We start from the raw sequence: 17724 nt of genomic DNA, 5'->3' as shown, positions 1-17724 counted from the left end.
GTCCATAAGGATAAATCACTTCACACTGGTCGTAAGTTCAGCTGATATGTTAATATATTAGGTATAGGTGCACCAGTTAGGAACCTTCTTATTACTGTGAACCTCTTGAAGCTAATAATTTCTTATTCCATACCACTGCACTAAAAATAAAGAGATTTCTCAACTGGAAATTTTATATATTCAAATTCCTATGTATGACATGAAGAAAAATTTATTCTCTAAAAAGGAGATTTCCTCCAGTAAAGGGAAAAACCTGAATTAGTAGTTAACTGCTTCCTTCGGCAGATATTCAAAAAGACAAAACAAAACAAACAAACAAAAACAAAAAAACCCAACCTTTTAAATTCTTTTAATGATGTAATTGAATAGTTTAAAGCTTTCTGGTGAAGAATCAGCTTTGAAGTTAGGGTTTTCCTGATTCACATTCCAGGAAACACCCTGTTCTAATGAAATATATATGTGTTCATATGTATGTGTTTATGCTTGAGCACAAGATTGGGTTAGTACCCATGCATATTAAAATGAGTATCTTCCAAGGACCAGATCTATTTAATAGCAAACCCAAAAGCTGAGTTTAGAGATTCATTCTCACAGTGACCTGGTCATTGTCAATTTTAAAGTAATTTATCCTAAAGTGGTGGGCATGTCAAAATGGAGGAGTAGGACAATAAAAAAGCCACGCATCGTGCTGCTCCAGGTCTAGTTATCAGGATGGATAACTCCCACTCAGCCATAGACACCACACCTCCACATCACCATCCATTAACCTTTCAGTCACCCTTCTCTATATTGTAAGCACTCTTCAGGGAATGGCCCACTGGCAAAAGGGAATGTGGAACCTCTGAAATAAAATGGTTAGTGGTGGGAAGAGTGGATTTGGCATGAAAGTAGAGGCTTGAGAGAGAAGAAGGGAGACATCTTATGGCAAAGGATGGACCATTTCTCTTCCCCTTTAGAGACAGTATAACATAGTGGTTATGAGCATGGGCTCTTGGGTCAGACTGCCCAAGCTCAAAGCTATGTTCTGGTCTTATCAGCTCCGCAATCTTGGGCAATCACTTATCTCTCTATAACTCAGTTGCCTAATCTTTAAAATTGGAATGTTGTTAATATTTACCTCCTATAGGAATAGTTGTGAGGATTAAATGAGCTAACATACAGGGAAAGGATTTACAACAGTGTGTGGCACATAGTAAGTACAGATAAAGGTTAGCTATTACTATGTTTATTATTTCTCTTAAGGATACCAGAACCCTAAAAGCCAGCCTTGGGTTTATAACTTACAGAGAATTACAGATATTGCCTTCTTTGGTTACAATTTTTATACATTTATTCCATAACCACTAAATAACATACAGCACAAAAAAGACCACATAGTTACTCCTCGGTTATGGTCACATTCTACATTGGCGTCCATACGGATAATCCTTTATATTTGTATCACTCTTTCCACTTTAAAAACCACACCTATATGCATACCTCATTTATTTTACCATTCCAAGAATCTCCAAACTCAAGACACTAACACTAACAACAACAACAAAACCAAAAGCTGTCCCAGAGATGATAATATCACTGGGGTTCCCAGGAGAAGCAAGTATAAAACTGCTTTGAGGGATAAAACACTCAACCCTCAAGCAATTCAGTATTCACACAAGTAAAATCCTTATTTAAACACAACTAAAAAATTCAGATTTATAAAACACTCAAGGAAATAAGAAACTAAGTCTCTAATAAGCAGATTAGATACTCAAAAATTTCAAGTAATAGAATTATTGATCTCAAATTATGCAATTATATGTTCAAAATGATTCAATGTATAAAGGAAAATTATTTTTTTTTTTTGCAGTACGCGGGGCTCTCACTGTTGTGGCCTCTCCCGTTGCGGAGCACAGGCTCCGGACGCGCAGGCTCAGCGGCCGTGGCTCACGGGCCCAGCAGCTCTGCGGCATGTGGGATCTTCCCGGACCGGGGCACAAACCCGCGTCCCCTGTATCGGCAGGTGGACTCTCAACCACTGCGCCACCAAGGAAGTCCCAAAGGAAAATTATTTTTATGAACAAAGACCAAGTCACTTTAAAAAGGACCCAAAAGATGTCAAAAAGAACCGAATGAAACTTAGAATGGAAACCAAATGAAACTTGGATGGCAATCAAATTCCAACCCCCAAATACTCAGTGGATTGGAATATAGAGCTGAGGAAACGAAAAAACAAAGTATCACATAGAGATGGAAGATATAAAAGATGAAGAGACATAGAGTTCCAAAACATTTTTTTCCTGTGATGAGAACCTTTAAGATCTACTCTCTCAGCAGCTTTCAAATATGCAATACAGTTATTAACTATCATCACAAGGGGAAAAATTTGTAACTTTGATGGTGATGGATGTTAACTAGACCTATTGTGGTGACCATTTTGCAATACATACAAATATCAAATCATTATGTTGTATACCTGAAACTAACATAATGTTATATGTCAATTATACCACAATTAAAAAGAAAGAGAGACATCAATAAAATAGGATAGAATATAAAGGATATGAGGGCAATTCTTTGTGTCTGCTTTGTTTACCATTATATTCCCAATATCTAAAAACATTGCTGGAAGATAGTAGGTACTCAAAACATATTTTTGGAATGCATAAATAAGTAAATAAATAGGATTTCCAGAAGGAGAGATTAGATGGGAAAGGCAATATTTGATATAATACTTAAGAACTTTCCAAGTTTGATAAAAGGCATAAAACTCAAAAACACAATGAGGATTAAGTAGAAGTACACAAATAAAACCACATCTAGACACATAATAGTGAAAACCTATAACATCAAAGGCACAGAGAAAACATTAAAATAGAAAAAAGTAGATTATGCATAAAGGAATGACAAACTGACAGCAGATTTCACAACAGCAATAGTATAGATTACTGAGGAATAAAAAGACTACAAATCTAGAAATCTATATCCAGGTAATTATCATTCAAAATTAAGGGCAAAATAAAGACAAAAAGTCTGAAAAACAGAAAAACAAACATTGAGAGGGTTTATTACTAACAGGCCTTCACTGAAGGGGCTTTAAAATGTATACTTCAGAAAGTAGGAATTTGGATTCAAAAGGAAAAAAAAAAAGGAGGAAGAGAATAAAAAAAAAAAAAGAATGGTGAGAAAAGAAACAGTACCTTAGGTGCTCAAAGTAAGCATTGGCTGAATTTAAAAAAACAAGTCAGTAATTTTAAAGAATAGTTTTGAGGGCATTAAACAAGGTAGAATAAAAGTGCTGCTTAAGAATATGTAAGATGAGTATTAAAGTGTTCCAACTTCCTTGTGGTAATAGGAGGAGAACAGAGCCATTGCATAACTTTAGACATTCATTATAATTTATCAGATGTAAGAAGGTGTCAATTATAAGACCTACCATTACGAAGAAAGAGAAAAATGTGCCATTTAATTGTGAGTTACATCATGCCTTAAAGAAAATCTTATGCACGGCACGAATTCGTTTCTTTGAAATTTCTTTCATCTATTCTAAGGGAATTGCCTGTTTCTTCTGCTTTCAGTTGCACTACTTACTATATTTTAATAGGCAATCTTTTACAAATACCTCAGTAATAAAAAGGTATTTTTATTTTGTTTTGTTTTAGGTTCCATAAAGTTCTCAGTTACTGTTTTGCAAGAAAAGATGGAATTTCTATCTTTCCCCTAATGATGAATATTTCATTCATTAATACAGAATTTATACCCTGGTCCTCTCTTTCCATGCCTTTCTGCATTGCTAATAAGTTTTTGTTTCAGTGCCACATTATATTTAGAAGTTTTGAAACATTTTAAATGTATATTAACTCAATATTGGTAATAATAATGCACATAATTCAGTTGGAATGGTAACAATATGCAAAGCTATGATAAGTTCATGCATACGTGGGCAATGACAACTATATTATGCCTATTGCCTGGCCCATAGCAACTGTTAGATTTCAATCAATTATAAAATGTATACTTGTTTCAGAGATATAGATATGTGAAAAGTATCTTAGAATTGATGAAATATAGTGACTATGTTTGCTAAAATTTTAAAGGTAACTACTAAGAGACTAGAAATAGAAATTTAAATTTTTTAAATGCCTCTCTTAGCAATTGGCAGTCCAAGCAAAAACAATTTTATTAAGGCTATAGAAAATTTGAACAATATAATTAATAAGAATTCTTTAATTGACAAGCTTAATGTCTTATGCTCAATGATTAGAAAATACGCATTCTTCTTGGGCACATATGAAACATGTAAAGAGGCAGGCAGTATAGTGTGGTGCTAAGAACTGTTTCTGAAGCCAAACTCTCCGAACTTGATTCTTGGCTCTACAATTTACTAGCTATATAATCTTGGACAAGTTAAATTACTAAACTCTCTGTCTCTCAGTTCCCTCGTCTATAAAATGGGGGTAATATTAGTATATTTATCTCAAAAGTTTAGAAAGGAAAAAGCATATTAACTTGTGATAAGCTCTTAGAACAGTTCCTGGAACAAAGCAACTGCTACATAAGCATTAGCTATTACTATGTACACAGATTAGCCATAAACTATGCTACAAAGCAAGTCAACCATTTCCAAACAATTGGTATCATGCAGTTAACATTCTCTGACTACAATGCAGTTAAATTTTAACTCAACAAGATTACAAATATTCTTTGGGACATTAAAGCACAACCTTCTAACTTACTTATGAGTCAAAGAGGAAATCACAATCAATAAAGTATTTAGAATTTATAATGAAAATACTATGTCTCAAAAACTTGTAGGATAAAGCTAAGTGGTACTTAGCAAGAAATCTATCATCTTAAGTGCTTATATTAAAAAATAAGAAAGTAAAAAAAAGCAATAAGCTAATCATACAACTCAGGAGATGAGTAAAAAAAAAGAGCAGAATACAACCAGAGAAAGAATAAAGAGGAAAATCATAAACATTAAAAAAGAAATTAATAAGAAAGAAAGATCCTATATAGATGCTAAAAGCTTTTAAAAAAGACAAAATTCTAAAAATATTGATGAAAGAAAATATCAGTGAAAAAGAGCATTTAAATACAGATGCAGCAGAACACACACAACATAATGCAAACATTTTTATGCCAATCAATTTGAAAACTCAGATAAGATGTACAATTTCCTAGAAATTATATTTTATCAAAAGTGACTGAGGCAAAAATCCTTCCATTTTCTTCAAAGAAATTGAATTAGTACCTCAGAAATCTACCCCAGAAAACCAAACAAACAAACTCATGGTGCCCCAAGGGTGTTTTGTGAGATCAAGGAATAGATCATCACCACCTTATAAAACTGTTGTATATAATAGAAATGTGGAGATATTTCCCAACTCATTTTATGAGACTAGTATTTATACTTTGATACCAAAGCCAGGTAAAATTAGTAGAAGAAAGGATAATTATAGGCCAAGCTTACAGTTCCAAAACTCCTTTAAAAATATGAAACCAAATCCTGAAATATATTAAAATAAATGTAAAATTTTATTTTATCCCAGGAGTGTAACAATGGCTTTATATTTTAAAAATCTATTACTGCAGTTCACCACATTAACAGATTAAAAGAGAAAATCGGATTATCTAGAAAAAGCAGTTGATAAACTTTAACAGTTCTTAGAAAAATACAAATGAAAGGGAATCTCCTTAATCTGACAAAAGATATTAACCAAAAGCCTGGAGCAAACGACGTTATACTTACATTGCAAAGTCAGAAAGCTTCCTTTAAAGAAGGAAAAAAGTGTATCTGCTATTCCTATTGTATTCAACATTGTTCTCGAGAGCTAGTCAGGACTAGGAGACAGAGAAATCAAATAAAAGACGTAAGAATTGAGAAGGAAGAAACAAAACCATCATTATTTTAAGATAATGATTGTATATATAAAAAATTCCAAAGAATGTGCTTTTCTTTTCTTAAAAAAATCCTTTCTTGGACTCCCTAATTCTTTCTAATTACCACTCCATTTCCCTGTTCCTCTTGGTAGGAAAATGCCCAGAGTTGTCACGGCTCATTTTCTCCAAATCTCCTCCCATTCTGTCCTGAACTCCAATCCAGTTTTCACTCCTCTCTACCCAATGATACTGTTTTTGTCAAGTCACAATGACCTTCATGTGCTGAAATAATGGTCAGTTCTCAGTCCTCACATCACTTGACCTATCAGCAGCATTTGACATCGCTCTGTCCTTGATAGTGTCCACCTGGCTCTCAAGACATCATGCTCTTCTGACTTTCTTCCTCTTTCACTGGACCCTTCTCTCAGTGTACTTGACTTGTCCTCCTTCATCATCTTTTTGATCTTTGTGCGCTGGACTCAGCCTTTGGACTTTCTTCTTCTCTGTCTACACTCACTTCCTTGGTGATCCCATCCAGTCTCAAGGCTGATGAGTTCCAACATTAAAATGTCCAGCCCAGACTTCTCTGCTCAACCCCAGACTCATATATCCAACTATCTACACTATATCTCTGCTCAGATGTCTGACAGCTCAGACTTTACATGTCCAAAGAACTCTTGATTCCTTTCTACCTCTCCCCCACATCTGTTCCTCCCAGTCTTCTCCATTTTACTTAACAACAATTTTATCATTCTAGTTTTTCAGGCCAAAAATCTTCGAGTCCTTTCTCTCTCTCTTTTTACATGCTGTACCCATATTAATGAATCTTGTTTGTACCACTTTCAAAATATATCCAGAATCTGAACACTTCTTATCACCTCTATTGCTCCAAGAGTCTCTGTTGCTTCTTATATCTGGGTTCTTGCAGAAGCAGGTTAATTGGCCACCCTGTTTCCACTTTTGCCTTTTTGCAGACTCTTTTCAAAACAGGAAAAGGAAAGTCAGATCATGTTACTTCTCTGGTCATAACTCTCCAGCTCTCTGCCCAAGGACCAATACGATCCAGCCTGCCCTTTCCTTCTGACCCGATCTCCTATGATCTTTCCACTTTGCTCCCTCTGCTGCAAGCACACTGACTTCCTTGCTGTTTCTCAAACACTCTAGGCTGCCCTCAACTTAAGGACCTTTGTACTTTATGGTTCCTCTACCTGAAATGATTTCCTGAAGGTATCCACAGGTAATGCTCCCTCATCTCCTTCAAGTTTTGCTTAAATGTCAGGTTCTTAGTATGGCCTGCCTTGTCTGTTCTACTTAAAATTTCAAACCTCCAATTTTATGTCCCCATTCTTCGTTTTATTTTTCTACATAGCACTTATCCTCTTCTAATATACTACATATTTTCCTTATTTATTTAATTTTCTGCCTCACCCAATTCAATGGATGAAGGCAGAGGTTTTTTTTTTTTTGGTCTATTTTACTTACTCCTATGTCCTCAGCATAGAAGCGTCTGGAACATAGTAGGTACCTAATAAATATTTGTTGAATAAATGGAAAAAATTTATAAGTAATAAGAGAGTTGAGGGAGTTTACTGGACATAATATTACTATACAAGTGTCATTTATGCTATTATCACCTCAAAAATAGTTGAAAAATATAATTTTTAAAAGGGTACCATTTATAACTTCAGCTAAAAGCATAAAATATTTATAAATTTTAAAGAATGTATAAGACTCAAGAGCCTTAAGAAAAAAAGTCATAAAACCTTATTGAAAGATATTGAAGATCTAAATAAATGGACAGATGAACATTATCTACAGATAAGAAAACAGTACCATAAAGATGTTAATTTTCTTCAGATTAATCTATAGATATAATGAAATTTCAATCAAGATACTGACAGAATTATTCATGAAACTTGAGAAGCTTAATACAAAATTATTAAAGAACAGAAATGAATCAAAACAATTTTAAAGAAAGAGTTTGGGGATACTCATCCTATCGGATATCAAGATATTACAGTAAAAGGCAAGCTGGGCTCCCCTGGTGGCGCAGAGGTTCAGAGTACACCTGCCGATGCAGGGGACAGGGGTTCGTGCCCCGGTCCGGGAGGATCCCACATGCCGCGGAGCATCTGGGCCCGTGAGCCATGGCCGCTGAGCCTGCGCGTCCGGAGCCTGTGCTCCGCAACGGGAGAGACCACAACAGTGAGAGGCCCGTGTACCGCAAAAGAAAAAAAAAAAAAAAAAAGACAAGCTATATTTGGAGTAAGAGACATGCAACATGCACAAAGTGACAAAGGCTTTGTAGAAAAATATACAAAAAAACTCCTTTAACAAGAACAGATTCTTTTTAAACCTCAAGAGAAAAATGGAAAGAAAAAAAAAAAACCATAAAGAGGTGCTTTACTTAAAAGATAACTCAAATGGCAAATAGCAAATAAACATATGAAGAAATGGTCAGACTCCCTAATAATGAGAGGAGTGAGGGCTTCCCTGGTGGCGCAGTGGTTGAGAGTCCACCTGCCTTTGCAGGGGACGCGGGTTCGTGCCCCGGTCCGGGAAGATCCCACATGCCGCGGAGCGGCTGGGCCCGTGAGCCATGGCCGCTAAGCCTGCGTGTCCGGAGCCTGTGCTCCACAACGGGAGAGGCCACAGCAGTGAGAGGCCCGCGTACCGCAAAAAAATAATAATAATAATAATGAGAGGAGTGAAAGTTTAAATAACAATCAGACACTGCTTCACTTAAACTGACACTTTAAAAATCTGATAAAAGCAAGCATTGATCAGGAAATAAAGCCACTGGGACTCTCATACTGTACATGTTTGATGGGAGTGTCAATTGGTAAAACCACATTGGAGAGCAATTTGGTGGTTTATCAGAAAATTGAAAGTACACAAAACCCCAAAATTAGTTGTTTCACTACTGATTGTGTACACTAGATATTAAGCACATTTGCCAAACTTGTTAATTATAAGAATGTTCGCTGCAGCACTGTTAGAATAGTGAATGTCCATCAAAAGAAGATTGCATAAATAAATTGTGGCATAGTCATGTGATGGAATACACTGTTTCACTGAAAACAAAAGAATTGGAACTACATGTACCGACATAGATAAACCTCAAAAACATAACATTGAGACTTATGACACTATGTATATAAAGTTTAAAAACATGAACTACAGTGCTATAAATCATTTTTGAGCCGTGCATGTGTAGCAAAGAAATAAAAACACGTATGGATAAATACCACAACAGGATATTGGTTTCCTTAAGAGAGGAAAGGGAGGTGCGTTGGGTTAGAGAGACACATGCAGGTGATAACAATTTTATTTAATTTCTTAAATTTGGTGATTTTTGTGTACCTAACATTTTTTTATTGTTAAAAAAATTAAAGAGAACTGGAAGACGGGTAGATCGATTAGGCATGGGTGCGCATCGTGGGAAAGGTGGTGCTGAGAGTATGAGAAGAGGCTGAATGGATAGGGAGAGAGTCTCACCCGGATAGTCTGGAAAGAGGGAGCCTAGGTAGTCCAGATAAGACTTGAAATGAAAAGACAAAACTTAAAGGTGTATTTGGGAACTTAGAATTTCGAGTGAGAAGTCACTTTCTCAAATCAAGCCTGAGGATAAAATATTTTCGAGCTCTGTTTTAGAGTAACTGATGGGAAAAAAGGGCATGGACTGCAGAGCAGAGTCTAGTAACATTCGATTGTTTTATGAGTGACTTTGGGGGAAGGATTAGAGGCTTGCTTACTGAATTTTCAGATTCTGCAAAGCTGGGAATGATAACTAATATATTGGACAGAATCATGGTTTTTTAAAAGGTATAAACATTCTGGAATGAGGGCCTAAAGACAAGAATATTATTTCAATGGTTAAAATGTGACATTCTATACTTAAAAAATTTTTTCAGGTTATCTAATTACAAATCTTGATTTAACCTGAGGGTCTTGGCACATCAAAGGATAAATGTGGCCAATTGTGTGATGTTACTATTGAAAAGAAGTTTTAGAAGCAGAGTACCTGACTAGAATCAGCAACTGTTACAAGCAATTGGTTCAAGTATTAGGCAATGATAAATTACAATAATAAATTTAAAAGATTCCAGAGGAGGGTAACCAAAATTCTGAGAACATAGGCTACAAAGAGGCATCCTCCAAAAATCTGGAAAAAAGATTGCCCTTTGAGGATTAAACAAACAAAAAAACCCCACTTGTATGAGTGGGATTAGCTAATAACTACAGGGCTAATGCAAGACACTACCTATACATGCGTGACTTTACAGGTAAGTTAAATACAATCTCCGGGAGGTAGGGCTAAAATGTGATATAATAGAGGAGGAAGACACCTAATCAGTAATAATATTCCTTGTCTAGAGAAAGACTGGGTAAATAGAGTCGGGGAGAATAGCATGGAACACACAATAATTCTGACAGACGTTATACTTTTCATTATAAATCACTAAGTCACCATTATGTTTCATATTTCTGATAGCATGATTTAAATAGCATTTCTTATGTACTGACAAAATTGAGTTTCCAGACCAGAGACTGGTGTAAACTATCCCTGCTACAGGCCCTTCTTTGTCCTGGAAAAACATAAGGATATTCAGCTGGGAAGAGAAGCCAGAGGTGAGACCTGATACCTATCTGCACATGTTTAAAGTTCTTCTTGTAGGAACAGAGGTTAGATTCTCTTGATTGTTGAGGGCAGAGAATAGAACAAAGAATAGTAGAAAGAAAATACATAGACTGCGATTTTATTAGGCCAAAAGGAGGAACACACTAACAATTTGAACTTCCAACAGTGAGACAGCTATCTCTTTGACAGTTAGGATTCTTTGTTCATAAGCAGCAGGAAAAGTTTGGATAGCTGTAGCAAAATACACAAACAAATAAAATAATTAAAAGATATGAGGTGGCTTGCAGATTTGCAGGGAAATTTGTAGTATCTAGCCTTAGAAAGACAATGACTGAGGCAGCTATAGTCATAGAGGGACAGGAAGCAAGGACTGTTTCTTTGGGACACCATCATCATGATAGCTCACCCTTTGCTGATTTCTTTTCTAGAATTACTGGGAAAGAAAATCTGATTGGCATAGCTTGGGTCAGGTGTCCCCACTCCTGCCTTCCCCCCTCCCTGTCAAAGGCAAAGTAGAAAACCTTGACTCAAGGCCCCATCAAGGAAGGCTTCAGGCAATGGGAAGGGGCAATTTGCCAAAGGAAAACGGTGGAGCAGGAAAAAAATATCAGAAACGTACTATGTCCCCATCGTTGAAAAAACAGAAGGAGAGGCCACCTATTTGTCGAGAATCCTAAAGAAGGGATTTCTGTGCTGTAAGGAAGTTGGACAAGACAGTTTAGAAGGTCCTTCCAGTTCTATGTTTCTAAAGAGGAATTGAGAAGTGGAATTGATTACTGAGATCCAGGGTCATTAGGAAAGGCCTAAAAAGGAATATTTATCTGATCTTGGTTATAAGGGAAGGATGGGATGCAGCTAACAGGGAAGTAACCATAGAGTAGGCATGGTCGTCCAGGGGACTGATCACTGGCCTTGGTCATTGAATGTCATGGGTATTGAGGCATCATGGATACACTTTGAACAATGGAGAGACATGTAATAAAACCTGGCTTAGGAAATTTAAGCTGGTAACTGTTAGTAGATTGAACTAGAGAAAGGCAAGGCCAAAGGCAGGGATATCAATTAGTTTGAGAGCCTAAGCCAAGGTGATAGCAGCAGGAAGGGAAGGGAAGCAGCAGATGAGAGGCATTTCTCATGCAGTGCCTATAGAATTTACAGGAAAAGGCGAGAGTGAGAGAAAGAGGTCAAGAATGACTCCAGGTTTCAAACCTGGAGACCTAGGAAAAGGGTAGTATAACTGGAAGAAAGGTGACAACTTCTAATTTAGATATATTGAATCTGAGGTGATGGATATCAATTAGTACGAGCTTGAAATTCAGCGAGAGATATGAAGGCTGAAAACGTAGATCCTGGATTCCCCCATGTAGAGATTGCACTTGAGGATATATGAATAGATGACTTTCTATAAGAAAAGTATAATGCAAAAGGGCAATTAAGTCCTTTTAGAAAGAGGCAACCACTAAGAACTAGAACCACTAGAAATCATTTCAGGAATAATGAAACTTGAATTGGCTTTTAAAGGAGGGGAGCTGGGAAGGAATCCCCAACAGGGACATGTTTATAACCAGGATTGATCAGCAAATTTCAAAACTGGATCGATCAACATGATCCCTGCATTTAAAAACTGGAATGATCTGCATGATTTCCTCTAAAAAAAATTATTCTTTTTATTCTGCCACCTATCTACTCTGTGCCATGGTTACAGATAGAGAACGGAAGAAATGGGATGTGACAGAAATTAGTAGATGTAGATCTCAAGAGAACTACTAGCTCTCCAGACCTACTTGTCTCGTGGGATGCTAAGTGGAGGGCTTAAAGTATGGACAGTGCTCTTGATGACAAAGGACATGCCAGCCTTAATGGTTAAAAGTGGGGACACATAATAGAACTCACCAGTCCTGAAATTCTGAATTTGACATCTGTGAGACAAAGCAATTGATGAAGAAACAGAAGAAATCACTGACACTAGTGACCTCTAGTGGAAATAGGCTTCAGGGAAATATAGATACAGATACCTAGATATACATACACATATTTTCCATTAGATTAGATAACATCAGTAGCACATTCAGCCAGTTTATTTCCAGAGGAGTATGAAGGAAGGGACTGCTGGAAATAGCACACAAATCCTACCCAGAAAGCGGAAATGTACCAGGAATACTTTGTTTTCTGAGTCAGACTAAGTTGATTAATTTTCTGGACACGTAATTGCTGTCAAAGACATTACCTGAGGAAAAAATAGTGTTTGGGCAGTGACTTCACTTGTCACTGGGCGGACTTGGCACGTTAATGGCAGCCAACAAGAGAACGTGCTGACAGATTTGAGGAGGAAGCAGCACTGGTTGCTATGCCTTTTAAGCATCTTTTCGTTATGACATGGAAGAAAGCTGTTATCTCTGAAATATGTACATATTTGCTATTCAGTATTTTATGGCTGGAGTCCTGTCTCTTTCCTTTGCCTGGTGGGTGTTTGTGCCAAGTGTTGGCAAAAACACTGTTGAGCTGGGAGGATGGGAGGGGACAATTGGTGGCCTTGGCCTTTGAAATGGGACCAACCTGCAAGCACAGTCAAGAAGGTCAACATCCGACCACGCCAGGCACTCCACACACGCTCTCTTTCAGAAGTGCTTTCAGGATATATAATCTTGACACTGAGGAAAAGCGAAGGAATGGGAGGGTTGATGGAGATTTTAAGTTTGTCTAATCATACTGGGGGCTAATAACGGGTGAGTTGAATTAAATGGGTGGGTGGGGCGTGTAGAAAAAGGAGCAAAGGAAAGGTTCAAAAAATGGAGATTATACAGAAGCAAACAGAATCAGCGTGATTAAGCCCTGGGCAACTGTCACTTCTGGCAGCAGAGAGATAGCTGTCCTGGTCTCGTATTACCTGTGTGGCAGGAGGTGTCACCTTGCCTTCTTTCATTATTTAACCCCCATCTCAGGCGCTGCTTTGTTTATGATGCTCTTGTGCAGCTCGGTGGGTCTGCTTTCCCCCAGATTTGCTCCCTCTCCTCTCCATGTCATTTCAAGGATGTAGAAACAACCTTTAGACAGCCTTTTGTGAGAATTCCACTCTGGTCTGCCATTTCCAGAGTTCTGGTCTCTGTGAATGGGCAAAAGGTGGTCTGGGTGCTCCCCAAGTCAAAGACTTCCCTGGTATTATTTCTCAGATGCCAGCTAAACCACAGAGAAGGGTTAAGAGAGACCAACATGAGTGGTCCTTCCTCTTTCCTCTGCAAAGATCTTTGCCCCCAGGATATGTACAGTCATTTAGCTCCGGAATAGGTCATTTCAGGGGTCTAGTCTAAGAACGAGTTTACTTACTGAAGATGAGCTAATGATTTTAATTTGCTCCAAGGCTTCTGTCAGGCTGTCTTCAATCTCAGAGTCATCTAAGGAGAAGAGGTCGCCGGCTCGTGAAAGATCTTTTTGTCCCAAGACGAGTCTGAAGAGTTGATGCATGCTGAGGGGTCTGATAATCAATGGACTGTCTGCAGGCCCAGGACCATGTGTCTCAGTCACCAGAGGTTAGTGAGACAAAAACATGTAGCAGGACATAGACTTCGTATTCCTTGAAAGGTCATTTTTCTCCAGACTTTGAGGTCTTCTTTGACACGCTCTGCAAGAGAAATAAATGACACAAGATAGCCTTTAGTAGGATGGCATGAGCTCAGAATGTGAACTTGGTGCCCAGAAGAGAGAGAGGAAAACAAAGACATTTGGAAATGTGCATGGAATCACAGATTCTGGCTTGATGATCTTCAAAAGAACTCTTTCCTTATTTTGTCTCAAAAAGTCCTGTCAAAAATGATTCTATTTCTCCAGAATTTAATTTGAGCCTCAAAAAGCAGCTTAAATCCCCTACTTTTCCCCTTTCTGTATCCTTTCCATATCCTGTCCTTCTCTCTCTGCCACAAGGAAACAAGTGGACCAGCAACAAATATGCCCAATACCTGCCAGATTTTCCCCAAACAGATTCCCATGGGAAGCAAACAGAAAAGGGCAATGAAAGGAAGACAGAACACAGGAAACACCTTTTAGACCCACTGCCTGTTTCCTGGACGTGGAAACCAATGCTTAACTTACCTCCTTGGCGGGGCTTCTTGGCTGTATTGACAACAGGAGCTTCCTGAACCTCAGTCCAGAGGTGCCCTATTCTTATGTACTCTCTAAACAAATGGCTATGAAATAAAGAACTCTGCCTGGGAGTATGAGACCAGATAAATCTCTATAGAACGTGAGCGTGAACTTGAACACAGAGCTTGAAGGTGAGAACGTTGCAATGAAGGCTAAAGGGGAAGGGTTTTAGGATCGGGCAATCCTCCCTCTATTCCCAAAGTTGAAATAATAAAGTCCCATTGTAGTTCTTACTTAATTAACAGCCCACAGAGAGTAAGGCAATGGTACCAATTAAATAACTGATTATTCTCATCAGCTCCTTTCTGGGCCTAATAAAACCATAGACCATTTGCACTGGTAGAGACCTTAGCAATCATTTCATAACCAGGGAGGTTTAAGACTTCTTTGAGGCCTCACAGTAGCTGTGGCAGTGCCCTTCTCCTGATCTCAGGCCAGTGGGTTCCCCCCAAGTTTACATTAGAGTGGAGTCACCTCATACATACAGGTAACTTACAAATGCAGCCACTTGTTCCAAGAGTGAGAGCTGAGAGTGATTTATGTAACATAAGCAGTTTATGTAACATAAGCGATTCTGCCCAGCATTTCAGTCTGAATGTGTTCCCCAGAATGAGTGTGAAAAGGGAAAGTCTGCTGCTCCCTTGGGTGTCCCCCCGTGAGCTATCACTGTGGCAGCACCTCTCTGTGCTGAAAGCACTTTTAAAGTTACATACTTTCCATACAACATGCTCTCTAAACACAAGCCAAACCCCTCATCAGGCACCTAACTGAAGAAGCGATCTGTAGTATTCCAAATGGTGCAATTCACAGGCCAGTGAAGAGATGTCAAGGGTAGTATTGCCTACATGCAGCTTTTGCACTACCTACCAGCTTTAGAAAAATGACGCCCAATACTTACATATGCTTGTCTATATGCCAGATCCTGGATGCTTTGTAAACATTAACTCATTTAATCCTCATAACAACTGTATGAGGCTATTTCATTCCTGTTTTACAGGTGAGGAACGCAAGGCATTAAATAACTTGTCTAAGCCACATAGCTAGTAGATTAGAGAGCTGGGATTTGGACCCAGAGACTCCAGTGCTGGGCTCCCAGTCGATAACTGCTGTGGACTGATGATGACACATAAGACTCCACATGAAGCTACCATTAGGAGTAGAAACCTCATTAGTAACATTTGAGGGTGAAGATATGGGTAGGGTCATAAAGCAAGAAGATGAATTTCTCTTGCCTCCTACACTGGCCCTGCATCCTTGTCCATCTACACCCTGGGATTTAGGCCAACCAGAGAGCAGGAGAGTCATAAGGAAGAGAGGCTTAGAGGATGAGAAAAGAACGAGAGGGGTGGGGAAGGTTTCAGGGGATGGGGAGAGAGGAGAGTGAGGATCCTACAAAGGACCTTTGCATCCTGGCAAATGTGGAGGGGTGAATTACAATATGTACAAGAAAAATTAGGGCAGTGTTTTCCTGAATTTTCCCCTGCTCGCCTCGCCCTCCCCCACCCAGGTATTTGCAATGACAGAGTCTCCGTGAAATAACATTCAGGAAAATAAAGTATTGGATGGAAATTACTTCACCTTGACCAGTCAGCTTGTTGGTCACTATCAGGCACTTCTGGAAGCAGATTGAGCTGCCCCAGACATAGCAGAGCTTCTCAAGCTGGAACTCGAGAAGGAGCAGAAATACGTGCTGGGGGAGAGGGGCACCCACAAGGTTCTCCTGGGCTCCTTCTTTTCTTTTCACACTTGCAGTGACACCTGGTGTGGAGTCCCACGTTCATGCTTCCAACTGCAGCTGTTACTCTTGTGTGTCCACCATGTGCAACATTGTTATTCAACACATAGCCATACATGAAAACTTTCACACATCCAGGGGTGGAGGAGGGAGAGAGGAGACTTGTACCAAACATTCTACATTACAAGGATGACCCAGAGAAAAGTCGCCGAGGTACTACAAAAGGAAGTTTGGGGAAGTACGAGGGAGAGAGAGATCTCTCCTAGGGCAAGATGACAAGGAATGGGTCTGTGGAGGAAATGGTGTTTAGCCAGAACTTTCAGGTTTCATTCAGTGCATGTGTGCTGAGTACATACTAAGCCACCTGCTTGTCTGGGGCCCCAGATTCAAGTTCCAGCCCAGCCAGTCAGTGGTCATGGGGCCTTTGGTTCATGCTCTGCCCTTCCCCAAGCCTCAGTTTTCTCATCTGCAAAACGTGTGTAAGGCACACCTCATCTACCTCATCAGGTTGTTTTGAAGATCAAAGCAGATAACACACAAAAGAGCACTTTGTAAAATAATGACACCACCAGCTGATGTTTAGTGGGTGTTTACCATGTGTCAGGCACTACTCTTGAGAGTTTCCCACATAACAAGTCACTGAATTCTCACAACAATTCCATGCAATGAGAAACTGATGTCCAGAGAGGAAAACAAGCAGTCCAGGGGGACCTGGAGAGTAAGTTGCAGAGTCAGGATTGAAAGCAGTTGGTCTCCCAGGACAAAGCCCCTCTCAGGACTGTGTGTAGGTACATACATGACTGTGCATGGTAATTATTGAGTGCCTCCCTTCCATCTGTCCTCATTTAAAGAGCACCCTGCATCCTTATCCAGTCCTCCCTTTCCTGGATAAGAATCAACAGGGCATGTTATTTATTTTTCAGCAGCTCCGGTCAATGTTTTGCTCAGGTGTCTGGCTTCTCTTGCTGCTCTGTTTGCAACAGCCCAGAAGGTTAGAGCCGGATCAAATTTTACCTCATCTTCTGAGAAACTTCGTGCTTTTATGAATGTCATAGTCCTGTGGCCTATATGTAGGTGTACATATGCATCCACCGTACACACACAAGCACACGTATGTACACACACTAGGATACTTCCTATGTACCAAGTTCTTCACTAGACACTTTCTTCTCAGTTCTCCCATCAACCCTGCAGGTAGATATGATTACCGAAGAGGAAACAGGACTGGTGAGGTTAAACATCATGCCCCAGGTTACACACAGAGCCAAGATTCACATCCAAGTAGGTCAGCCTCCAAATCTTCTACTTTCTATGTTACAAAAACTGGCTTATAAAATTCCTTTTCATC

At 38.9% G+C, this 17724-nt stretch overlaps 1 protein-coding gene across 1 annotated transcript in view; it reads right to left on the bottom strand.

Moving 5' to 3' along the window:
- VEPH1 (ventricular zone expressed PH domain containing 1) overlaps window positions 1-14116 on the bottom strand; it is a 209491-nt gene extending 195375 nt beyond the window's left edge. The window contains exon 1 of the mRNA XM_027113273.1: window positions 13829-14116. Coding sequence (XP_026969074.1) covers window positions 13829-13966 — 138 coding nt within the window. The 5' untranslated portion in view covers window positions 13967-14116. The remainder of the gene's footprint in view (window positions 1-13828) is intronic.
- Between the last annotated feature and the right edge of the window lie 3608 nt (window positions 14117-17724).

This window comes from Aethalodelphis obliquidens, unplaced genomic scaffold (assembly GCF_003676395.1).
Source record: "Aethalodelphis obliquidens isolate GAN/ISIS:26980383/991018 unplaced genomic scaffold, ASM367639v1 scaffold1, whole genome shotgun sequence".
NCBI lineage: Eukaryota > Metazoa > Chordata > Mammalia > Artiodactyla > Delphinidae > Aethalodelphis > Aethalodelphis obliquidens.
The sequence above is the reverse complement of the archived record's forward strand: the minus strand, read 5'-3'. Positions and strand labels throughout refer to the sequence as shown.